The following is a 22,572-nucleotide window of genomic DNA, read 5'->3' on the forward strand; positions in this document are numbered from 1 at the left end:
GATGAGCAAATTGAGGGCCAGGGTTGGCCCAAAGTTACACAGCTCATAAGTGGCAGATTCTGCAATGGAAAAATTCAAATCTTTTGTCTACTAGTCTAGGTAGAACATTTAAGACTCAAAAATAATTTTTTCATGAAAAATAAGTAAAACAAACCTGCACTTTATTGGTAAAGATGAGGGCAGGGCTGCTCTTAGGGCACTGCTAATAAAGACATTTACTCCTTGGAAGGAAAGTTATGACCAACCTAGACAGCATATTGAAAAGCAGAGACATTACTTTGGTAACAAAGGTCCGTCTAGTCAAGGCTATGGTTTTTCCTGTGGTCATGTATGGATGTGAGAGTTGGACTATAAAGAAAGCTGAGTGCCAAAGAATTGATGCTTTTGAACTGTGGTGTTGGAGAAGACTCTTGAGAGTCCCTTGGACTGCAAGGAGATCCAACCAGTCCATCACAAAGGAGATCAGTCCTGTGTTCACTGGAGGGACTGATGTTAAAGCTGAAACTCCAATACTTTGGCCCCCTGGTGCTAAGAACTGACTCATCTGAAAAGACCCTGATGTTGGGAAAGATTGAGGGCAGGAGGAGAAGGGGACGACACAGGATGAGATGGCTGGATGGCATCACCGACTCAATGGACATGGATCTGGGTGGACCCAGACTCATGGATCTGGGAGTTGGTGATGGACAGGGAGGCCTGGCATGCTGCAGTTCATGGGGTTGCAAAGAGTTGGAGATAACTGAGCAACTGAACTAAACTGAATAAAGACCATAAACAACACTATTGATATTTTCAAAAAGTCATTTAATAATTCTTTATACATCAATAACATTCATTCAAATATAATCGATATATCATAATATTCACCCTTAAAGTGTAGAGTTCAGTGGATTTGAGCATATTCACAAAGCTGTGCAAGTATCACCACGATTTAATTCCAGAGTATTTCCATCACAAACCCATCAGCAGCCACGCCTCATTTTCCCTTCCTTCTCAGCCCGGGAAACCACTAATGTATGTTTTGTCTCTACGGAATTACCTATTCTGCACAATTCAGACAAATAGAATCATACAATATGCGGCTTTCAAGGTTCATCCATGTTGCAGCATGTAAAGTACTTCATTCCTTTTTATTGGCTAATAATACTTAACTGTATAGATATACCATTTTGTTTGTTCCTAAGTTGATAGACAATTGGATATTTTATCTTTTTAGCTATTATGAAAAATGCTGTTATGAAATTTATGTATAAGCTTTCATATGGATATGTTTTATTAATTCTTATCCAAAATTTCACAGCTTAGAATTATAATTGTATAGACAGTATAGGACATATAAGGTCCCATATAAACAGTTTTTTTAACCAAAGTCTTAAATATAATATATTGTTTTCCAGGAGACCTAAAGATATTACTAGCCCCAGATATTCCTAGCTTATTTGGAAATAAGTAGGAAAATATATTCAAATAGATGATTTAATAAAGTTCCTATCTCAAACAGTGCAGATTTTTCAGATGAGATACAATTCCAAAATAAACAAAAGAAATATGAAATAAGAGATTAGCAAATAGACAAATTTTAGGCCTTAGGAAGCATCACTACGAACAAAGCTAGTGGAGGTGACAGAATTTCAGTTGAGCTATTTCAAATCCTGCAAGATGATGCTGTGAAAGTGCTGCACTCAATATGCCAGCAAATTTGGAAAACTCGGCAGTGGCCACAGGACTGGAAAAGGTCGGTTTTCATTCCAATCCCAAAGAAAGGCAATGCCAAAGAATGCTCAAACTACTGCACAATTGCACTCATCTCACACGCTAGTAAAGTAATGCTCAAAATTCTCCAAGCCAGGCTTCAGCTGTGGTTATTTAACCGTGAACTTCCAGATGTTCAAGCTGGTTTTAGAAAAGGTAGAGGAACCAGATATCAAATTGCCAACATCCACTGGATCATGGAAAAAGCAAGAGAGTTCCAGAAAAATATCTATTTCTGCTTTGTTGACTATGCCAAAGCCTTTGACTGTGTGGATCACAATAAACCGTGGAAAATTATGAAAGAGATGGGAATACCAGAATACCTGACCTGACTCTTGAGAAACCTGTATGCAGGTCAGGAAGCAACAGTTAGAACTGGACATGGAACAACAGACTGGTTCCAAATAGGAAAAAGAGTACGTCAAGGCTATATATTGTCCGCCTGCTTATTTAACTTATATGCAGAGTACATCATGAGAAACGCTGGGCTGGAGGAAGCACAAGCTAGAATCAAGATTGCCAGGAGAAATATCAGTAACCTCACATGTGCAGATGACACCACCCTTATGGCAGAAAGTGAAGAAGAACTAAAAAGCTTCTTGATAAAAGTTAAAGAGGAGAATGAAGAAGTTGGCTTAAAGCTCAATGTTCAGAAAACTAAGATCATGGCATCCGGTCCCATCACTTCATGGGAAATAGATGGGGAAACAGTGGAAACAGTGTCAGACTTTATTTTTTTGGGCTCCAAAATCACTGCAGATGGTGACTGCAGCCATGAAATTAAAAGACGCTTACTCTTTGGAAGGAAAGTTATGACCAACCTAGAGAGCATATTAAAAAGCAGAGACATTACTTTGCCAACAAAGGTCCGTCTAGTTAAGGCTATGGTTTTTCCAGTGGTCATGTATGGATGTGAGAGCTGGACTATAAAGAAAGCTGAGTGCCGAAAAATTGGTGCTTTTGAACTGTGGTGTTGGAGAAGACTCTTGAGAGTCCCTTGAGACTGCACGGAGATCCAACCAGTCCATCTTAAAGGAGATCAGTCCTGGGTGTTCATTGTAAGGACTGATGTTGATGCTAAAACTCCAGTACTTTGGCCACCTGATGCGAAGAACTGACTCATTTGAAAAGACCCTGATGTTGGGAAAGATTGAGGGCAGAAGGATAAGGGGACGACAGAGGATGAGATGGTTGGATGGCATCACTGACTCAATGGACATGGGTTTGGGTGGACTCCGGGAGTTGGTGATGGACAGGGAGGCCTGTGTCCTGCAGTCCATGGGGTCACAAAGAGTCAGACACGACTGACTGACTGAACTGAACTGAACTGAAATAAACTTTATGTGGATGTCATGCATTACTTTACCCAATTTAAGAAGGTATTCTCTGGGCTCCCTGCATTGCAAATTTGCCACCAGGGAGCAATCGAACGTGAAACTGCATGTAGAGGAGTGGGCCTGCCTTCCTTGGGGAAGAGGGGTCACAAGAGGGCTCTAACTCCAGACCAGCAAAATGTAGTATCACCATGGGTGACAACTGACAAAAATTCTATAAAATCTGATAATAATGAGTCATTTATGTACTGTCATTAGACAATAATACCTAAAAGCGTCACATTTGGAGATATCATTAAGGGATAAAAGGCTTATTTGTGATCCAGAGACACAGAAAAGAGAAGTTAAACCTGAAACTTACAATAAATAATGATTCGACACGTTTTTCTAACATGTAGGAATATGTGAAAGTTTTTAATTGACAGCCTTATAAATTTACTATAGAGTATAAGAAAAGAAGCTTTATTGCTATTGATAAATTGAGTTGCTTTTTTGACTTATGTAATATCCCTTTGAATTCAAAGTCAATAGTACTGGGTTGACACAAGAATTGGGGATTTAACTTAGATGTAGTTTTAAAATTAGCATGCTTTTGTATAAAAAGTCAAATCAATTATTTGCCAATGTGGATGCAAATATTCAGGAAAACGATTCTTTGGTACTTGATTCAGTTACTGGAACACTGTCAAGTTTACTTGGAACAACTTGTGTGTGTATGCAAGTCTAAAATTTTAACTGTAAATTTTATAAAATCTAAATACAGATCAGGTATTCCCGGTGATACTTAATATCCAAATTGAGATGTGCTGCAAGTGTAACATATACACTGGATTTTGAAGGCTAATTATGAAAAGAAATGTAAAATATCTCATTAATAATTTTTTGACATTGATTTTATGTTGAAATGATAACACTTTGGATATGTGTTGTGCTGAATAAAATTTATTACTATTATATATTAATTTTACCCATTTCTTATGACATTTTTTAATGTGGCTACTGCTGCTGCTAAGTCGCTTCAGTCATGCCCAACTCTGTGCGACCCCATACATGGCACCCCATCAGGGCTCCCCTGTCCATGGGATTCTCCAGGCAAGAACACTGGAATGGGTTGCCATTTCCTTCTCCAATGCATGAAAGTGAAAAGTCAAAGTGAAGTCGCTCAGTCGTGTCTGGCTCTTAGCGACCCCATGGACTGCAGCCCACCAGGCTCCTCTGTCCATAAGATTTTCCAGGCAAGAGTACTGGAGTGGGTTGCCATTTCCTTCTCCAATGCATGAAAGTGAAAAGTGAAAAGTGAAAGTGAAGTCGCTTAGTCGTGTCTGACTCCTAGCGACCCCATGGACTGTAGCCCACCAGGCTCCTCCGTCCGTGGGATTTTCCAGGCAGGAGTACTGGAGTTGGGTGCCATTGCCTTCTCCTAGTAAAGTTTAAGTTACATTTGTGTATTATATTTCTATAGGACTGTGCGGCTCTAATAGCTTAATGACACATTAACAAGCAAAGAAAGGTCATATTTTTTGGCATAGATATTAGAAAAAATACAGAACAATTTATTTCTGTCATTGAATACCAATGGGAAATATTGCACACTTTCAAAATGTGAGTGTAGTGCAGCACAGAAAATAAATACATGTAATGGAATAGATGTGTCTGCTGACACATTTCAAGGTTGTAGAAAGACAAGTGAGAAGATGTGATTCTGTGGAAATTCAGATGCAGCTGGCATTAAAGTGCGTTGTAAACGAAAGAGAATTTTATATACAGTAAGTGACAGTACTGCGGGCTGAAACGGTTGTCTTTTTAAATGTATGTGCAAGATGCGGAGCACTAACACATGACAGTTTCTCAAAAAGAGACGAGAAACTTGTTTCTAAAAACACGCACTGGTTATAGTGATCATTCACCTCTAATTATTCCCATTTGGTAAAACATAATTTTTGTAAAACAAGTTTAAGGCCCATCTGTTTAGTTATAAAATTTTTAGACATCTTGAAGGTTTTGAAGCAAATTATTTCTCAAAAGTCTTTTCATTAGAACTATAACACTTTTTGGTGTGTGAAACTTAATCCAGAATAATTTGAATTGCTTTTTTTAAACAAGTCAATCCCTTGTAAAGTATACAATGGAGATGTTTAAATTTACTAATGCTCTTAGATCCAAGGATAAATAAATTAGTTTTTACATGAACAAAAATCTGTAAAACTAATTTTGGGAAACTTAACCATAGAAATTGGTGGATTATAAATAAATAAAACCCAGTCACAGCAAAATTTATCATTAACTCTGGAAAACATCACAAGTACACTTAGAGAATTACTGGTGAAGTCTATGAGAAAAATAACATTTCAAAATTTAAAGCAAGGTTTCTCAGCCTCAGCAAAATTTACAATTTGGTCTGTATAATTCTTTGTTGTGGGGTTTGTCTCGTACATTGTGAGATTGTTTTAGATGTTTAGCAGCAACCCAAACCTCTACCCACTAAATGCCAATAACACCCCTCTTCCCTGTAGTGATAACCAAAGACTGTATTGTGGAGCACTAACATATGACAAGTATTGCCAAGTGTCACTGGGGAAGCAAAATCACCTCAGTAGAGAATCACTGATTTAAAGGAACATCAGCTTCCCTGGTGGCTCATGGCTGAGATGGTTAAGAATCTTCCTGCAATGCAGGAGACCTGGGTTCAATTCCAGGGTCAGGAAGATCCCCTGGAGAAGGGAATGGCAACCCATTCCAGTATTCTTGCCTGGAGAATCCCATGGACAGAGGAGCCTGGCGGGCTACAGTCCACGGGATCTCAAAGAGGCAAACAGGACTGAGCAACTAACACCTTTCTTTCAGAACAGTTAGGAAATTAAGATAGTTATATTTATAAACTTTAGTATAAGTATCAATCAAAATATTTTATAATTATTTTGACTTCTATGAGTAGTTGGGTTTTTATTCTGTTGGTATATATTTAGGAATGTTAATAAATTAAGTACATTAATAAATATTTATAAGGAAAAGTCAAAGTGGGTGACATGAACTTTCATTTTTTAAGAAATTTTATTATTGGAATATAATTGCTTTACAAGGCTGTTAGTTTCTGCTGTATAACAACGTGAACCAGCTATATGTATACTGGAGCCCCTCCCTCTTGAGCCTCTCTCCCCACCACACCCATCCCATCTGTCCAGATCATCACAGCACCAAGCTGAGCTCCGTGAGCTACACAGCAGCTTCCCACCAGCTGTTTATCTTACACGTGGTACTGTATATACGGCAACATTCCTCTCCCAGTTTATCCCACCCTCCCTTTCCCCTGCAGGGTCCAGGAGTTTGTTCTCTACATCTGTGTCTCTATTCCTGCTAACATGGACCTTCCTTAGCCCAGACAACCTACAGAGCCTTCTCAGGAGTACAGGTAAGAGCGGAATGCCTCACCGGCTCCCCGGCATACGCAAAGGCGGGATCGAGCCTCAGGTAAGCTCCCCACTCCCACCCTGCAAGTCTGTAAAAATCGTGGGTGAGGGATGAGTCATATCATGCATTAGAAGGGTCAATCAATATGACAATCGTGCTAAAGGATGGATACCATGGCGTTGGCCATCAGGAGGTGACGTCCTCTACCTTCCGGCAATGCATTCACTCTCAGGCTGCACTTTCTCACTTGTGCACAGGAGCCCGAGTGTGACAGGGTGAGCAGCACAGGCTTACGGTGCTCACGCAGAGACAGCAGGGGTTGTGATCTGGACCGGGAATGTTAATTTATTAATGCTTCTCAATGCACACACTTCCTCCATTTGCAGCCTTCTTTCTTTTAACAAGATTCTCCAGTGTACTTCTTGGAAAAGTATAAAAGATGAAGTTCTGAGAAGGAGAAAAGTGGGGTTGATGAAGGAAAGCATTATAGAGAAAGTCAGTCACGCTGCCATGAAAGGGGAACAGAACCTCTTCCTAGAACACTGGGCAGGAATAGAGATTTCTATTCCACATGTGAGCCAAGAACCAAAAGCTGAATCTCTGTCTATAAAAGACAATGTTCTTGGGCTGTAATAAATCCAAACAGAACTCTTTTTGGAGAGATTAAAAGGAATTAATGTTCTTGAAGAATCAGGATCTCACTAAAAAGTAGAACCAAGCTTCATAACTAGAGCTACAGAAGAAATATGTTTCAGGCAAACCAATGAAAACAGAACAAAATAGGTCGGAGCAGAAAACAGATTCCTAGGGACCAGAGCCAAAAAGACCTCAAGAAGGGGCAAAGAGAAGTCCTCAGTCTGAGAACAAGGGGAGAATATTCAGGTAATACCCAGAAAACCAATTTCATTTATTGACTGTGACCCTGGTGCAGGATCCAACCAGTACAAAAGCAGCTGCTGCTGCTGTTGCTGAGTCCCTTCAGTTGTGTCCGACTCTGTGCGACCCCATAGACGGCAGCCTGTCAGGCTCCTATGTCCCTGGGATTCTCCAGGAAAGAACACTGGAGTGGGTTGCCATTTCCTTCTCCAGTGCATGAAAGTGAAAAGTGAAAGTGAAGTTGTTCAGTCGTGTCAGACTCTTAGCGACCACATGGGCTGTAGCCCACCAGGCTCCTCCATCCACGGGATTTTCCGGGCATGAGTACTGGAGTGGGGTGCCATTGCCTTCTCTGACAAAGACAGCTACAAAGATGTAAATATAAGTTGCCTTTAATGCAGAGCCAGAGGCGTGACCGGTGGCTCCTATCCCGGGAGACAAAGGGGAAGCAGGCCCCGGGTGAAGGGAAGCCCGTGAGAACTGCCTGAACCGCAAACCCAGCTCCGCCAGCACTGCGAGGCTGACAGTGAGCTGAACACCAGATGAGCTCTAGAGCAGAAGAGGAGGTGCTTGTCTCATTTACCTTCTAGAGAAGCCAGAGAAAACAGCATCAATGTCTTTTCTGTTTCTAGAAACTGTATGAGTTCCTCAGCATTTAGTATTTGTGGTTTAGCTGGGCTTGCTTGTTTACATCTGCTTTCTCCTGTGCATTAGAATAACACCCCCTCCTCCAATGGAGCCGGATTTTGGGGTGGGGAGCATCTCTGAGAAATGCCGCAGGGCAGGAGAAGCTGGGAGTCTGTGTTCGACTCCTTGCCAGCCTGGGGACGGGGGACATAGAAGATGGATGTGGAGAAAGAAGGGCTAGGATGAGGCCCACGTGTCATCTCACAGACAGTGCGGCAGGAGGAGGGAGGCAGTCGACCAAACACTGAGAAATGGCCCTGGAAGAAGAGCCTGAGGCGGAGTATCTTAGAGAAGTGCTCAGGCGGTGACCAGGAGCCATGATCTCCACCTGAGGGGGAAGAGAGTGGGACTCAGAAATGGGCTGACACGGAGGAATCGGTAGGAAGAGGCCAAACGTTTGCAGGCGGGAGATCTGATGGAGACTGAGAGAGAAAACCATGGAACATCTCAAGTGACTGGGACAGCCACGAATATCAAGCACACACTTAGGCAAGAAGTTGGTGATGAACAATTTTAACGAATGCTACATAACCTTAGTGGTTCCAGGAGAGAGATAAAAATAAAAAAAGAAAGATGTTTGAGTTAAAAAAATTAATCCTTGGAAAAACCATTGATCATATCCATAAAGCTCAACATTCAGAAAATGAAGATCATGGCATCCGGTCCCACCACTTCATGGGAAATAGATGGGGAAACAGTGGAAACAGTGTCAGACTTTATTTTTCAGGGCTCCAAAATCACTGCAGATGGTGACTGCAGCCATGAAATTAAAAGACGCTTACTCCTTGGAAGGAAAGTTATGTCCAACCTAGATAGCATATTCAAAAGCAGAGACATTACTTTGCCAACAAAGGTTCGTCTAGTCAAGGCTATGGTTTTTCCAGTGGTCATGTATGGATGTGAGAGTTGGACTGTGAAGAAGGCTGAGCGCCGAAGAATTGATGCTTTTGAACTGTGGTGTTGGAGAAGACTCTTGAGAGTCCCTTGGACTGCAAGGAGATCCAACCAGTCCATTCTGAAGGAGATCAGCCCTGGGATTTCTTTGGAAGGAATGATGCTAAAGCTGAAACTCCAATACTTTGGCCACCTCATGCGAAGAGTTGACTCATTGGAAAAGACTCTGATGGTGGGAGGGATTGGGGGCAGGAGGAGAAGGGGACGACAGAGGATGAGATGGCTGGATGGCATCACTGACTCGATGGACGTGAGTCTGAGTGAACTCCGGGAGTTGGTGATGGACAGGGAGGCCTGGCGTGCTGCAATTCATGGGGTCACAAAGAGTTGGACACGACTGAGCAACTGAACTGAACTGAACTGATGATAAACCTAACAGTGATAAATCACAGGGAGTGATCTGCATGCCTTTCACCGAGGTGATTAGAGGGTCAAACCCTTAAGGGTTTCCTGAGAGTCAGAGGCACAAGGGTCACAGAATGAACAGTGGGTTCAGAGGGTGTGGAGTGGCTAAAGAGCCACGGTGTTTAGGAACAGAGGTCTGTGAGAGACTCCTGACCTACTGTGCTGGTAATTCCTACTGCATTGCTGAAGATCCCAAGAGCACCTAGCGGGGGACAGTACGCACAGGATCACTAAATTCACTCATCAAGTAAGAATTACTTATAAAGAGGAAATGTGAACTGAATTTACATGTGTAATAAAAAAATTACCTTTTTAATCCATATACCTATTGAGTCATCATTTGTATAACCCAGGGCAGTATCAGTTGAAAAATAAATAAATCTTTACCTGGCACTGTCTTTGGTACATTTTCAGTTCTTGTAAGAGCTTCTGATTTTCGTCTTGTAACTTATTCCTGCTTAGTGCTATTTCACTCACAGCTGACTTTAATTTTTCAATAATGAATTCATCTCTTTCACTGGTTTCGCAAGTCGAATCCGGTTCACATACCAGCCGCGGAATTTCAGGGCTGCTGTCTTCTATGCTTTGTTTCTTACCATTTAGCTGAGTGTGGTAACTTTGTGCCTGTTTCTGAGAAATTTGAAACCTGTGTCAGTGAAGCGGGGAATATCTAAGCTTATATATAAAGTTCAAGAGTGACAGAAAAAATTTAGAAAAAATCTTTAAATATATTATTAAGTAACGAAGCTCTGTCCTTCATAATTCAGACTTGTATTTATTCTAAAACCTCAATTTCAGATGGTGTAAAGAGAAGTCGTATTTCTATAATCTCAGAGCAAAGATGCAGAGTAGGGTAGAAAATTCTTATTCAGCAAAAAATAAAATATAGAAGATATGAAAAAGAGGAAAAAAGTATGGATTTAATTTAACAATAGTTGAAAATGTCTATATGACCAAAAATAAACAAAATAAACAAATCTGGATTGTAGAAAAAAGCTGTCAACACATATAACACATGTAATTCCCGAAGTACAAAAACTTCTATATATCATAAGAAAAAGACAAATACCAGAAAAGAAAAGTGGGCAAAGTTTGTGCACAGGCAATTCACAGAACAGGAAATGAAAACGGCTAAGAAACACATAAAGAGATGCTCAACCTTACAAGCAGCCAGAGAAACATAAAGCAAAGCAAGCCAACATAACTATCAGTTTCTCAAGCTGGTGAAAATCAAAAGACTGATATTCCATGGTGGCAGGACAGTAGTCGTCTTTGGCTGTTCATGAATTGTAAATTGCTATAATTTTTTAAATAAAACAATCTAATATTTATTATAAATTTGAAGGAACATACCCTTTGGCTCAACAAACATTTCCAAGATTTTTATTTAACAAAATGAGAGTATTGGTATTTAAAGATGTTTATACAAGGACATTTGTTACAATACTGTGTAACAGCAGAAAACTGGGAACAACCTGAGTGTTCATTAATAAAGAAATGTTTGAAAGAATTATGGTATATCTACTATATACTATGGTGTATATGATATATATATATGTATATACACACACATATATATACTAAATACTCTGAAATATAATTAAGCAATAACTCAAAAGGCTATCCATAGCTTATTAAGTAAAAAGGCGAATTTTTAAAAAGAAACATATATAATTTCCATCCAAAAAGATTTTCATATGTGTACAAACAAAAGAAAAATTATGTGAAGATAAACACCTAGCTGTTTAGTGTTTGTATTAAATGGATAAGAATGGAGTAGAGGATGAGGTTAGCACTTTTGTCAGATTATTTTGTGCTGGTGAATTCAGGGAACACGTATAACATATTCAAGTAACTTAAAGAAAGAATGAAAAAGAAGTATATAAGAAACAAACAAAACAGCATCTTACTAGCGTGAATAAACTTTGTTTTTTTTACAGTACTAATATATATTTTAAATTTTATTTTATTTTTAAACTTTACAATATTGTATTGGTTTTGCCATATATTGAAATGAATCCGCCACAGGCATACATGTGTTCCCCATCCTGAACCCCTCTCCGTCCTCCCTCCCCGTACCATCCCTCTGGTTCGTCCCAGTGCACCAGCCCCAAGCATCCAGTATCGTGCATCGAACCTGGACTGGCGACTCGTTTCATATATGATATTATACATATTTCAATGCCATTCTCCCAAATCATCCCACCCTTTCCCTCTCCCACAGAGTTCAAAAGACTGTTCTATACATCAGTATCTCTTTTGCTGTCTTGTATACAGGTTATTGTTACCATCTTTCTAAATTCCATATATAGAAAGTTAGTATACTGTATTGGTGTTAGTATACTGTATTGGTGTTTTTCTTTCTGGCTTACTTCACTCTGTATAATAGGCTCCAGTTTCATCCACCTCATTAGAACTGATTCAAATGTATTCTTTTTAATGGCTGAGTAATACTCCATTGTGTATATGTACCACAGCTTTCTTATCCATTCATCTGCTGATGGACATCTAGGTTGCTTCCATGTCCTGGCTATTATAAACAGTGCTGCGATGAACATTGGGGTACACGTGTCTCTTTCAATTCTGGTTTCCTCAGTGTGTATGCCCAGCAGTGGGATTGCTGGGTCATATGGCAGTTCTAGTTCCAGTTTTTTAAGGAATCTCCACACTGTTCTCCATAGTGGCTGTACTAGTTTGCATTCCCACCAACAGTGAGAGGGTTCCCTTTTCTCCACACCCTCTCCAGCATTTATTACTTGTAGACTTCTGGATAGCAGCCATTCCGACTGAGGTCAAATGGTACCTCATAGTGGTTTTGATTTGCATTTCTCTGATAATGAGTGATGTTGAGCATCTTTTCACGTGTTTGTTAGCCATCTGTATGTCTTCTTTGGATAAATGTCTATTTAGTTCTTTGGCCCATTTTTTGATTGGGTCATTTATTTTTCTGGAATTGAGCTGTAGGAGTTGCTTGTATATTTTTGAGATTAGTTGTTTGTCAGTTGCTTCATTTGCTATTATTTTCTCTCATTCTGAAGGCTGTCTTTTCACCTTGCTTATAGTTTCCTTTGTTGTGCAGAAGCTTTTAAGTTTAATTAGATCCCATTTGTTTATTTTTGCTTTTATTTCCAATATTCTGGGAGGTGGGTCATAGAGGATCCTGCTGTGATGTATGTCAGAGAGTGTTTTGCCTGTGTTCTCCTCTAGGAGTTTTATAGTTTCTGGTCTTACGTTTAGATCTGTAATCCATTTTGAGTTTATTTTTGTGTATGGTGTTAGAAAGTGCTCTAGTTTCATTCTTTTACAAGTGGTTGACCAGATTTCCAGCACCACTTGTTAAAGAGATTGTCTTTAATCCACTGTATATTCTTGCCTCCTTTGTCGAAGATAAGGTATCCATATGTGCGTGGATTTATCTCTGGGCTTTCTATTTTGTTCCAACTTCCTAGGTAAGCTTTCGGTTACCACCCGCACCAGCCCCCAGGCCCCGCCTCCCGCCACCCCCCCGCCTCCCACGCGCCCTCCACCCAGCCGGCCCACCCCCTATTCTGGGAACTTGCCTTCTGCTCTCATGCCTCAGTGACTTTGCTTTCATTATTTCCACTACCCCGAATACACTCTCTCCTGTCTCAAAATACCTCCCTTTTTCAAGGTCCACGCCTCATTCCACTCCTGTTGGAGGATGTTTCCTGACTATCTCAGTTCAAATTTTTCTCTCATTCCTGTGACCGCTGAAAGGATCTGAATCCTTTCCATTCACTTGTCATTATCTGTCGACCTATACCTGTATTATCTCTGTGTCTAGACTGTAAAGTACTAGGGGGCAGGGACCAAGCCTTCTTAAACGTAAATGACTTGCCCATCAGATCAGATCAGATCAGTCGCTCAGTCATGTCCAACTCTTTGCGACCCCATGAATCGCAGCACGCCAGGCCTCCCTGTCCATCACCAACTCCCGGAGTTCACTCAGACTCATGTCCATTGAGTCAGCGATGCCATCCAGCCATCTCATCCTCTGTCGTCCCCTTCTCCTCCTGCCCCTAATCCCTCCCACCATCAGAGTCTTTTCCAGTGAGTCAACTCTTCGCATGAGGTGGCCAAAGTACTGGAGTTTCAGCTTTAGCGTCATTCCTTCCAAAGAAATCCCGGGGCTGATCTCCTTCAGAATGGACTGGTTGGATCTCCTTGCAGTCCAAGGGACTCTCAAGAGTCTTCTCCAACACCACAGGCATGCAAAAACATGCTATATAATGACATAATAACAATGGAGACTTTTAATAGCACCACCTTCTGGGACATATAAAGTCATTAACTATATTTCATGCACCTGTAACTCTACCTAGCGTTGGACCTACTCTGGTTATTTTCCATTGCTTGGTATTTCTATCTGTAGAAAGATTACATGCTGAACGGTAAAGAGAGTAATAGTGTTTAACCTCTAATTTATTCTAATTTAGTATTAGACAGTATTAGAAAACGTACCTGAAATTGATTACATTTCTCAGATAATATTTTCTGTTGAGCATCTAAAGAAACCAGATGAGTCTGATACAGTATCTCCTGCTTGTCCCATTCTCTTGACTTCGCTCTAAATTCCTTTAATAGAGAGAGAAATAGAAGCTAAAAAAATGATTCATTTTAAAGCACAATACATAAGACCTTTCATTTGCACCTTTGTTCTGAGAAAAAAGTATGGAACTTAATCTGCATTTTTTTAAAAAATAAGGATTTTGTTAAGAATTTTTTTCTTGTAACAAATACTGGTTACTGATAATGGAGTTTCACACAATTCTTTGCATCAACCAGTACTTCCTTTTATTTCCTAAGCTGACACCAGAAGTTTTTTTTCCTTTCTTTATACTCAGTCACCAAACCTGCTACCTTGTTTGTGAGGGGTGGGGCCTGGGCTAATTTAGTGACTTTGTCCCCTGTGGCTTTCAGGGGAAGCCAAGAGCAATCTGTTCTCAAGAACGGAGCCACCACCGTCTCAGGCCTCCCTTCAGTTCAGTTCAGTTCAGTTGCTCAGTCATGTCCAACTCTTTGTGACCCCTTGAACCGCAGCATTCCAGGCCTCCCTGTCCATCACCAACTCCTGGAGTCTACCCAAACCCATGTCCATTGAGTTCGTGATGCCATCCAACCATCTCATCCTGTTGTCTCCCTCTCCTCCTGCCCTCAATCTTTCCCAGCATCAGGGTCTTTTCAAATGAGTCAGCTCTTTGCATCAGGTGGCCAAAGTATTGGAGTTTCAGCTTTAGCATCAGTCCTTCCAATGAATATTCAGGACTGATCTCCTTTAGAATGGACTGGTTGGATGTCCTTGCAGTCCAAGGGACTCTTAAAAATCTTCTCCAGCACCACAGTTCAAAAGCATCAATTCTTCAGTGCTCAGCTTTCTTTATAGTCCAATTCTCACATCCATACATGACTACTGGAAAAACCATAGCCTTGACTAGATGGACCTTTGTTGGCAAAGTATTGTCTCTGCTTTTCCAATATGCTATCTAGGTTGGTCATAACTTTCCTTCCAAGAAGTAAGTGTCTTTTAATTTCACGGCTGCAGTCACCATCTGCAGTGATTTAGGAGCCCCCCAAAATAAAGTCAGCCACTATTTCCACTGTTTCCCCATCTATTTGCCATGAAGATATGGGACTGGATGCCATGATCTTCGTTTTCTGAATGTTGAGCTTTAAGCCAACTTTCTCACTATCCTCGTTCACTTTCATCAAGAGGCTCTTTAGTTCTTCACTTTCTGTCATAACAGTGGTATCATCTGCATGTCTGAGGTTATTGATATTTCTCCCAGCAATCTTGATTCCAGCTTGTGCTTCTTCCAGCCCAGCGTTTCTCATGATGTACTCTGCATAGAAGTTAAATAAGCAGGGTGACAATATACGGCCTTGACGTACTCTTTTTCCTATTTGGAACCAGTCTGTTGTTCCATGTCCAGTTCTAACTGTTGCTTCCTGACCTGCATACAGGTTTCTCAAGAGGCAGGTCAGGTGGTCTGGCATGCCCATCTCTTTCAGAATTTTCCACAGTTTATTGTGATCCACACAGTCAAAGGCTTTGGCATAGTCAACAAAGCAGAAATAGATGTTTTTCTGGAACTCTCTTGCTTTTTTGATGATCCAGGGGATGTTAGCAATTTGATCTCTGGTTCCTCTGCCTTTTCTAAAACCAGCTTGAACATCTGCAAGCTCACAGTTCATGTATTGCTGAAGCCTGGCTTGGATAATTTTAAGCATTACTTAGGCGGAACCAACTGGGCTGAGCTGGGAAAGAAGCGACACTCAGTTCTTCACACTTTTGCTCAGGTTGTGTCTTCATGGAGAATGATTATCTGTTCACAGATTTACAAGACAAAAGGATGTGGCTTTGGGGACCCTGAAGAAAACTTGACAGCTTTGGGCTTCCCTGGTGGCTCAGCTAGTATAAGAATCAGCCTGCAGTGTGGGAGATGTGGGTTCAGTCCCTGGGTTGGGAAGGTCCCCTGGAGAAGGGAACGGCTACCCACTCCAGGATTCTTGTCTGGAGAATTCCATGGACTGTATAGTCCATGGGGTTGCAAAGAGTTGGACACGAATGAGCAACTTCCATTTTCTCTATTGTGCCTAGGGCTGGCCATTATATCTTCTCTTTCTGTTCAGGCTGTAAGCAACTTAAGACTAAGTACTACAGATTTCATTACTTTTATATTGCTCACAGTGCCTGACAAAGTGCCAGGCACCACTTACATTTCTTGAATGTACAAAGAAAAGCACAGTATTAGTATTTCCAGAAATATAAACATTTCTCACTAAATTTTGCAAAGAAAATAACACGGCTGGAAACAAACTCTATAGCTACTGAGTCCATATGAGATATTACTGAATGTAGATACATGGCATGAACATATGGATGTTTCCAATCATCAATTCAGTAGTATTAAGCATCTAGTGTCCAGCAGGTACTGTGGAAAGAGGAGGATTTAAAAATAATACATGTTTAAAAGAAACAAATTTTTGAAAGAAAAAAAAAAAAGCAAAAAACAAGGACCAAGGGTTTCCCAGGTGGCTCAGTGGTAGAGAATCGGCCTGCCAATACAGGAGACCCAGGAGATGCGGGTTTGATCTCTGGGTCAGGAAGACTCCCTGGAGGAGGACGCTGGCAACCTACTCCAGTAGTCTTGCCTGGAGAATCCCATGGACAGAGGAGCCTGGAGGGCTACAGTCCATGGGGTCACAAAGAGTCAGACACGACTGAGCACACGTGCACATAATAAAGTAGGGAAACGTACATGTAAACAAATGATTTTACAGTGTTAGTACAATAACAGTGTCACATAAAGCCATACAGATGACGCCACGATTCTCTCAGCTGTCTCCAATGATACATCAAATTAGAAAACAGTTCATTGGAACTATTTTGAGAGATTGGTGGTGTTTCAAAGATGGCTGAAATGACTGGATTGGCCATGCAGGAAAATACATAGACTAATTTAGAGAATGAAAGCTATATCTTGTTTAAAATGAGAATATGGCATTTCACATTTTCTACAGAGTAATGATTTTAAAGAATTTGGGGGAAATCTTCATTTTATAAATCCACAAGCTCCCAAATAATCAGTGAGGGAAGACTTCACTACTAAATGAGTAGGCTTTTATAGTAATTAGAAGTGACCTGAAATTGAGTGGGGGTAATAAAGTTGGAGAACTATAGATAGACCCTGTTTTAAATGTATAATAAAACCCTGATAAATAGACTATATGTATTAAGATAAATGGAGACAGTTCATTGAAAGTAACTGACTTTGATTCTGACATTTGACAGTTTTAAATAAGGTACATGAAAACAGGGTCTTCAGAAATAGTGACAAATTTACAAAACTAGGCTCTAATAAAAAAAATAGGTTAACATTTCACATCAATACAAGGTGGATTATTAAAAATGTTTAATTTAGGAAGGAGTTTTTGGAGTCAGAAGTCAAAATGTGGCTAAGGTTGACTTGCACAGTTCATATCTTGCAATAATATATGAACTGTGCAATAATACTAATACTTATAGATATAAATGCAATAATACTAATACATACACCCAACAACCTCAATCTTGAAAATACACATTTCCCAGCATGCTATAGGAGAAGGCAGGAACATCAATCTCTCCCTTACAAATTCTACAACAGGTAGAAATGAGGCCAAGAATGAGGCCAAACAGGGATAAAAATGTGTATCATGAACATGTCAGCTGGTACTTATAATAGTCCTGGCTTTCTTGGTCTTAGATGTATTGGTTTCAACCACACACTACCCAGTAGTTATGGGGCCATGCAGAGACTGAGAAAGAGACTGTAAGAATTTTGTAGAGACTGGAGATGTCAGCCCAGGGTCCAGTTCTGGCACATCTGTACACTTGTCTAACCCTCCAGATTAAGTTCTCCATGGCTAGAAACGTTTTCTGGGTCTTTGTGGTTAAGAGTGGATCAGAGGCATTAAAATCAGTTTATAGCAGAAGTTACATTGTTAAAAATATATTTTAATCCCTCTACTAAATCTTGAGAGGTAGAATGAACATTTCTTTAGTGATTACTATAGGTCAAGGACTCTATGAACCTTCATTTGAAAGATAGTTTTAACTTTTTCTTATGAAAATTTTCATACTTATATAAAAGCAGAGAGTAAAACAAACTCCCATGTACCCTTCACCCAGTTTAACTCCTGTCAAGTCAGACCATCTGTATCTCATCTCTACCTTTTTCACTGGAGTATTTTAAGGCAACTTTCAGACCTCATGTGTTTTTACCCCAGATACTTCAGAGAGCGCCTAAACACACATACACAAACATATTTTCCTCTTCCATAACCACAATGTCACTTATAAGATAATCTTAGCCCCCATTTATTGGTGAAAAATGTAATCTCTGTGAGGTCATCAGCTAGTCCAACAGTCACAGGGCAAATAAACGAGACAAGCAGGCCCTATTTTAAGTTTAAACTGTCAAGTTATTTCACTGGAGCAAGCTGTTTCCCACTGTTCAATCACTGTATCAGTGTATTAAATGTTTGTCCCAAAGGAGAAACATGCTTAGATGTAGGCTAAAACTGGAACAGTCCATCTCCTACACATTAATTTTTCAGCTGCCTCTAAACAAAGACAGGTACATGAAGTGTTTCCTTTATGATATAGATGAAACTGTATTGACATATTATGCTTAAAAAATTTTGTATAAATACAAATATATCACATATTTGCTACTAATTTCCCTTATAATTTCAGAGGTACATTTTACATATTTAGATCTCTAAATGTAAAATGTGCACAAAGTACTTGATACTAATTTAAGGCTTTTCTTTGTTTGAACAATTTATATGAATGTAGTTCTCCCACTAATCCCCATGAGAAGTCAATCTAATGAAGAGTCAGTGATTTAACTGCATTTTCAGTGAAAGCCTGTGTATATTATATCACAAACTTTGGGCATTTTCTATGAAACCAGAATATTCTAAAAATTAGTCTAGTTACACCATTGCAAGAGGTAGGGAGTTATACATAGTGCATTTTCCTAGAGGGCCATCCTTACTTAGTGGTAGTAACTTTATATTTTTAAAAATGTATGTTCCTTATGTAGTACAATATAAAATTTACAGGAATTTAAAAACTAAAACCAAACACTTCCAACAAAATTCTTGCAATAGGCTGGTTTTAGGGCTGTGGTTCCAGTTTTTTTTTTTTTTCCTGCTCTGAAAAATATTTTGGAGGAAAATTTTGAGAAGGGCTGTTAATTGAAGAGTTAGATGACAAAGATGAAGAAGTATAAAACAGGACAATGACAGGAGGAAGACAGAGATAAGAGGCATTAGACACAGAAAAGGGGCAAATCTGGGCTGGAATAGGAGTAAGAAAGGAACAGATCAAAGATTCCTAAGAGGTTTCTACCTGGGTGATTGGGACGCACAGTCAGTGAAGTCAAAGTCGCTCAGTCGTGTCTGACTCTGCGAGCCCGTGGAATTCTCCAGGCCAGAATACTGGAGTGGGTCGCTTTTCCCTTCTCCAGGGGATCTTCCCAACCCAGGGACTGAACCCACGTCTCCTGCATTGCAGGTTGATCCTTTACCATCTGAGCCACCAGGGAGGCCAAGAATACTGGAGTGGGTAGCCTATCCCTTCTCTAGTGGATCTTCCTGACCCAGGAACTGAACCGGGTCTCCTGCACTGCAGGCAGATTCTTTACCAGATGAGCTATCAGGGACATAGAGAGCCATGAACTATGAACAAAGCAGAAAAAACTGAAATCATTGGCTGGCTGTGGGGAGAAACCATTGTTTAGGGCTTGAGAACAGTGGAGGGGGAAAAAAATGAGTGGGATAACATGATAGGGGTCAATTTGAGGTCAATTAGAAAACAATAATTGAGCCACAGTGGGAATTTAGCTAAGGTTAGAAAAGGAATTCACAGTAGACTATTTGCTGTTACGTGGCCAGTAGCAGGAATGCACAAGGGCACAGGGAAGAAAAATAGCTTATTTATTTTTTCCAAGGTTGGAAAGTTAAGGGGATTGAAATAAGTGTTTCTATGACATGGTTAACCTTTTTAGGGACTGAGATTTTAGGAGTTCTGGGTGACACAGGGTCGCTATATTGGAGTGAAACTACCTCTTTAAAGAAAAGTCCTGAAACTCCAAGCTCTGTTCTGAAAATTGCTATGAGGCCTCATCAGGACTTAAGTACCTAATAGTTAAATAGCCATTAAAAGATTTATTAGACACTCACTTTAACTGACCCCAGGGATGTCCTTCAATTTCACTCAACAGCTGCAGTTTCTTTGAACATTTTTTTGCTCTCCAAAATGCTGATATGTATAAAAGATGTATAAATCAAAGTGATGTTTTAATTCACTAAGTGCCTGAAGGAAGGTGCACTAAGGAAATACCTTCAATGGGAAGCAGGTTTCTAATGGTGCTTTGTTACCTCAGTGGTACATGCCACTGTGCATTCTGCAGACAAATAGCCCTCAACAACAACAACAACAACAAAACCAATCTTAATACATACAAGGATAAACTAAGACAGTACAGCTTACCTCTAATTTCTGGTTCAAATTGTTCAGTTCAAAGGGCATTTCTTCTTTGAGGTGTGGTACTTCTTTTCGTCGAAATTTATTTTGTTTCAGCTGGTGTAATCTCAGTTTTTCAAAGCTGTTAGTTAGTTTGGAAAACTGTAAATAATAGAGAATGCTAACATTTTACTACTGGTTATTTCTAACTTGATTTCATGATAGTTCTCTTGCATACCTCTTTCAAAATTGAAGTCATGATTAGGAAATGCAATAAAGCTTAAATGTTCCAATTAGAGAAGACAGAACCAGTTATTAAAACTAAATTGTTGAAGCTGAACACAATTCCGTTTTCAAGTAAATTTGGAACTTCATTGACTGCACAGTTTAACAATTCACTTGATAAAATGTTTTGTTCAGTTTTATCTTAACCATATATAGAAAAGCTCACAATTGAAAACAACCAAGTTTTTTTTCTTTTATTTAGTGCCATCTTGTGTTGACAATTTTAATTTCAATAACTCAATCTACAAAATGACCAACTTACACTTCTTTTTAAGGAAACGGAGGACTTAACAGAAAAAATACAAACACACTTACGTCGATGTAAGTTTAAATAAAATTAAATATAAAGCTTGATATAATCTTTCTCCTATAAGTAATTCTTGTTATAACTTAGACTATAATTTTTTTCTCTTGTTCTACCTTCAAATAATAGATTAAAAGCAGCATAGTCTATCAACATCTGTTAGGATATTTCTAAATAACTGTTTACAAAATTTGTTTTTCTTTTTTCTTTTGAAATAATTATAGATTCACAAGAAGCTGCAAAGATATTACTGAGCGACTGAACTGAACTGAACTGAGTATTTTTGAATGTATTTATTTGTTTAGCTTTTTTAGTTATTGCTCTAGGTATAATATTATACATACATAGCTTATTACAGTCTCCTGGTGTTGACATTTTACCAGTTCAAGTGAAGTTTAGAATCTTACTTCTCTTTGCCAAGACCCATTTCTGACATTATTATCTTAACTATTTTCTCAGTGTACATTAAAAACTACTTTAACTACTATTATAAGTTTTGCTTCAGTTGTAAAAAAATTTAGAAAACTCAAGAGAAGTAAAATCTACTGCATTTATCCGTGCTTTCACATTTCCAACTTTTTCTTATCATTTCCTTTTTACCAAGGAGAAATTCTTTTAGCTATTCTTTTAGGGTAGATCTATTGGTAACAAAACGTCTTTGTTGTTGTCCAGTTGCTAAGTCATATCTGACTCTTTGCGACTCCATGAACTGCAGCACACCAGGCTTCCCTGTCCTTCACTATCTCCTTGAGTTTGCTCAAACTCATATCCATTGAGTCAGTGATGTCATCCAACCATCTCATCCCCTGTTGCCCCCTTCTCCTCTTGCCCTCAGTCTTTCCCAGCATCAGCATCTTCTCCAATGAGTCAGCTCTTTGCATCAGGTGGCCTAAGTATTGGAGCTTCAGCTGCAGTATCAGTCCTTCCAATGAATATTCAGGGTTAATTTCCTTTAGGATGGATTGGTCAGATTTCCTTGCGGTCCAAGGGACTCTCAAGAGTCTTCTCCAACACCACAGTTCAAAAGCATCGATTCTTCAGTGCTCAGCTTTCTTTGTACTCCAACTTTCACATCCATACATGACTACTGGAAAAACCATAGCCTTGACTAGACAGACTTTTGTTGGTAAAGTAATGTTTCTGCTTTTCAATATGCTGTCTAGCTTGTCTTGGTTGCTTTTTAATATGCTGTTCAGATTGGGTAATTTCTATTGTGCTATGTTCAAGTTCACTCATTGTGTATGTCTTCTATCCTCTCTATTCTGCTTTTGAACCCATCTATTGAACTTTTTAGTTTGGTTATTGTATTTTTAAGTTATAAAATTTCTAGCTGCTTGTTCTGTATAGTTTTCTTTGCTAAAACATTCTAATTTGTTTCAAGCATGTTTGTAATGGCTCATTGAAGCATTTTTATAACAGCTACTTTAAACTCCTTGTCAGGTAATTCTAACATCTATATCAACTCAGTGTTGGTGTCTCTTAATTGATTTTTCTCATTCAAGATGAGATCTTCCTTGTTTTTGCTATGATGA

The 22,572-nt window shown here is 39.5% G+C and overlaps 1 protein-coding gene across 6 annotated transcripts in view; it reads right to left on the bottom strand.

Annotated features, from left to right (window-relative positions):
* The window catches only part of DEUP1 (deuterosome assembly protein 1), a 143,541-nt gene that overhangs the window by 79,066 nt on the left and 41,903 nt on the right, over positions 1-22,572 (bottom strand). For all 6 annotated transcript variants that reach the window (XM_070365146.1, XM_070365145.1, XM_070365143.1 and 3 more), the window contains 3 exons: positions 20,479-20,613; positions 13,899-14,012; positions 9,804-10,046 (listed from right to left, as the gene is read on the bottom strand). In XM_070365146.1, the coding sequence (XP_070221247.1) occupies positions 9,804-10,046; positions 13,899-14,012; positions 20,479-20,613 (492 nt within the window). The remainder of the gene's footprint in view (positions 1-9,803; positions 10,047-13,898; positions 14,013-20,478; positions 20,614-22,572) is intronic.

The sequence above is a fragment of the Bos mutus genome, chromosome 29, assembly GCF_027580195.1.
Source record: "Bos mutus isolate GX-2022 chromosome 29, NWIPB_WYAK_1.1, whole genome shotgun sequence".
NCBI classification, from domain to species: Eukaryota; Metazoa; Chordata; class Mammalia; order Artiodactyla; family Bovidae; genus Bos; species Bos mutus.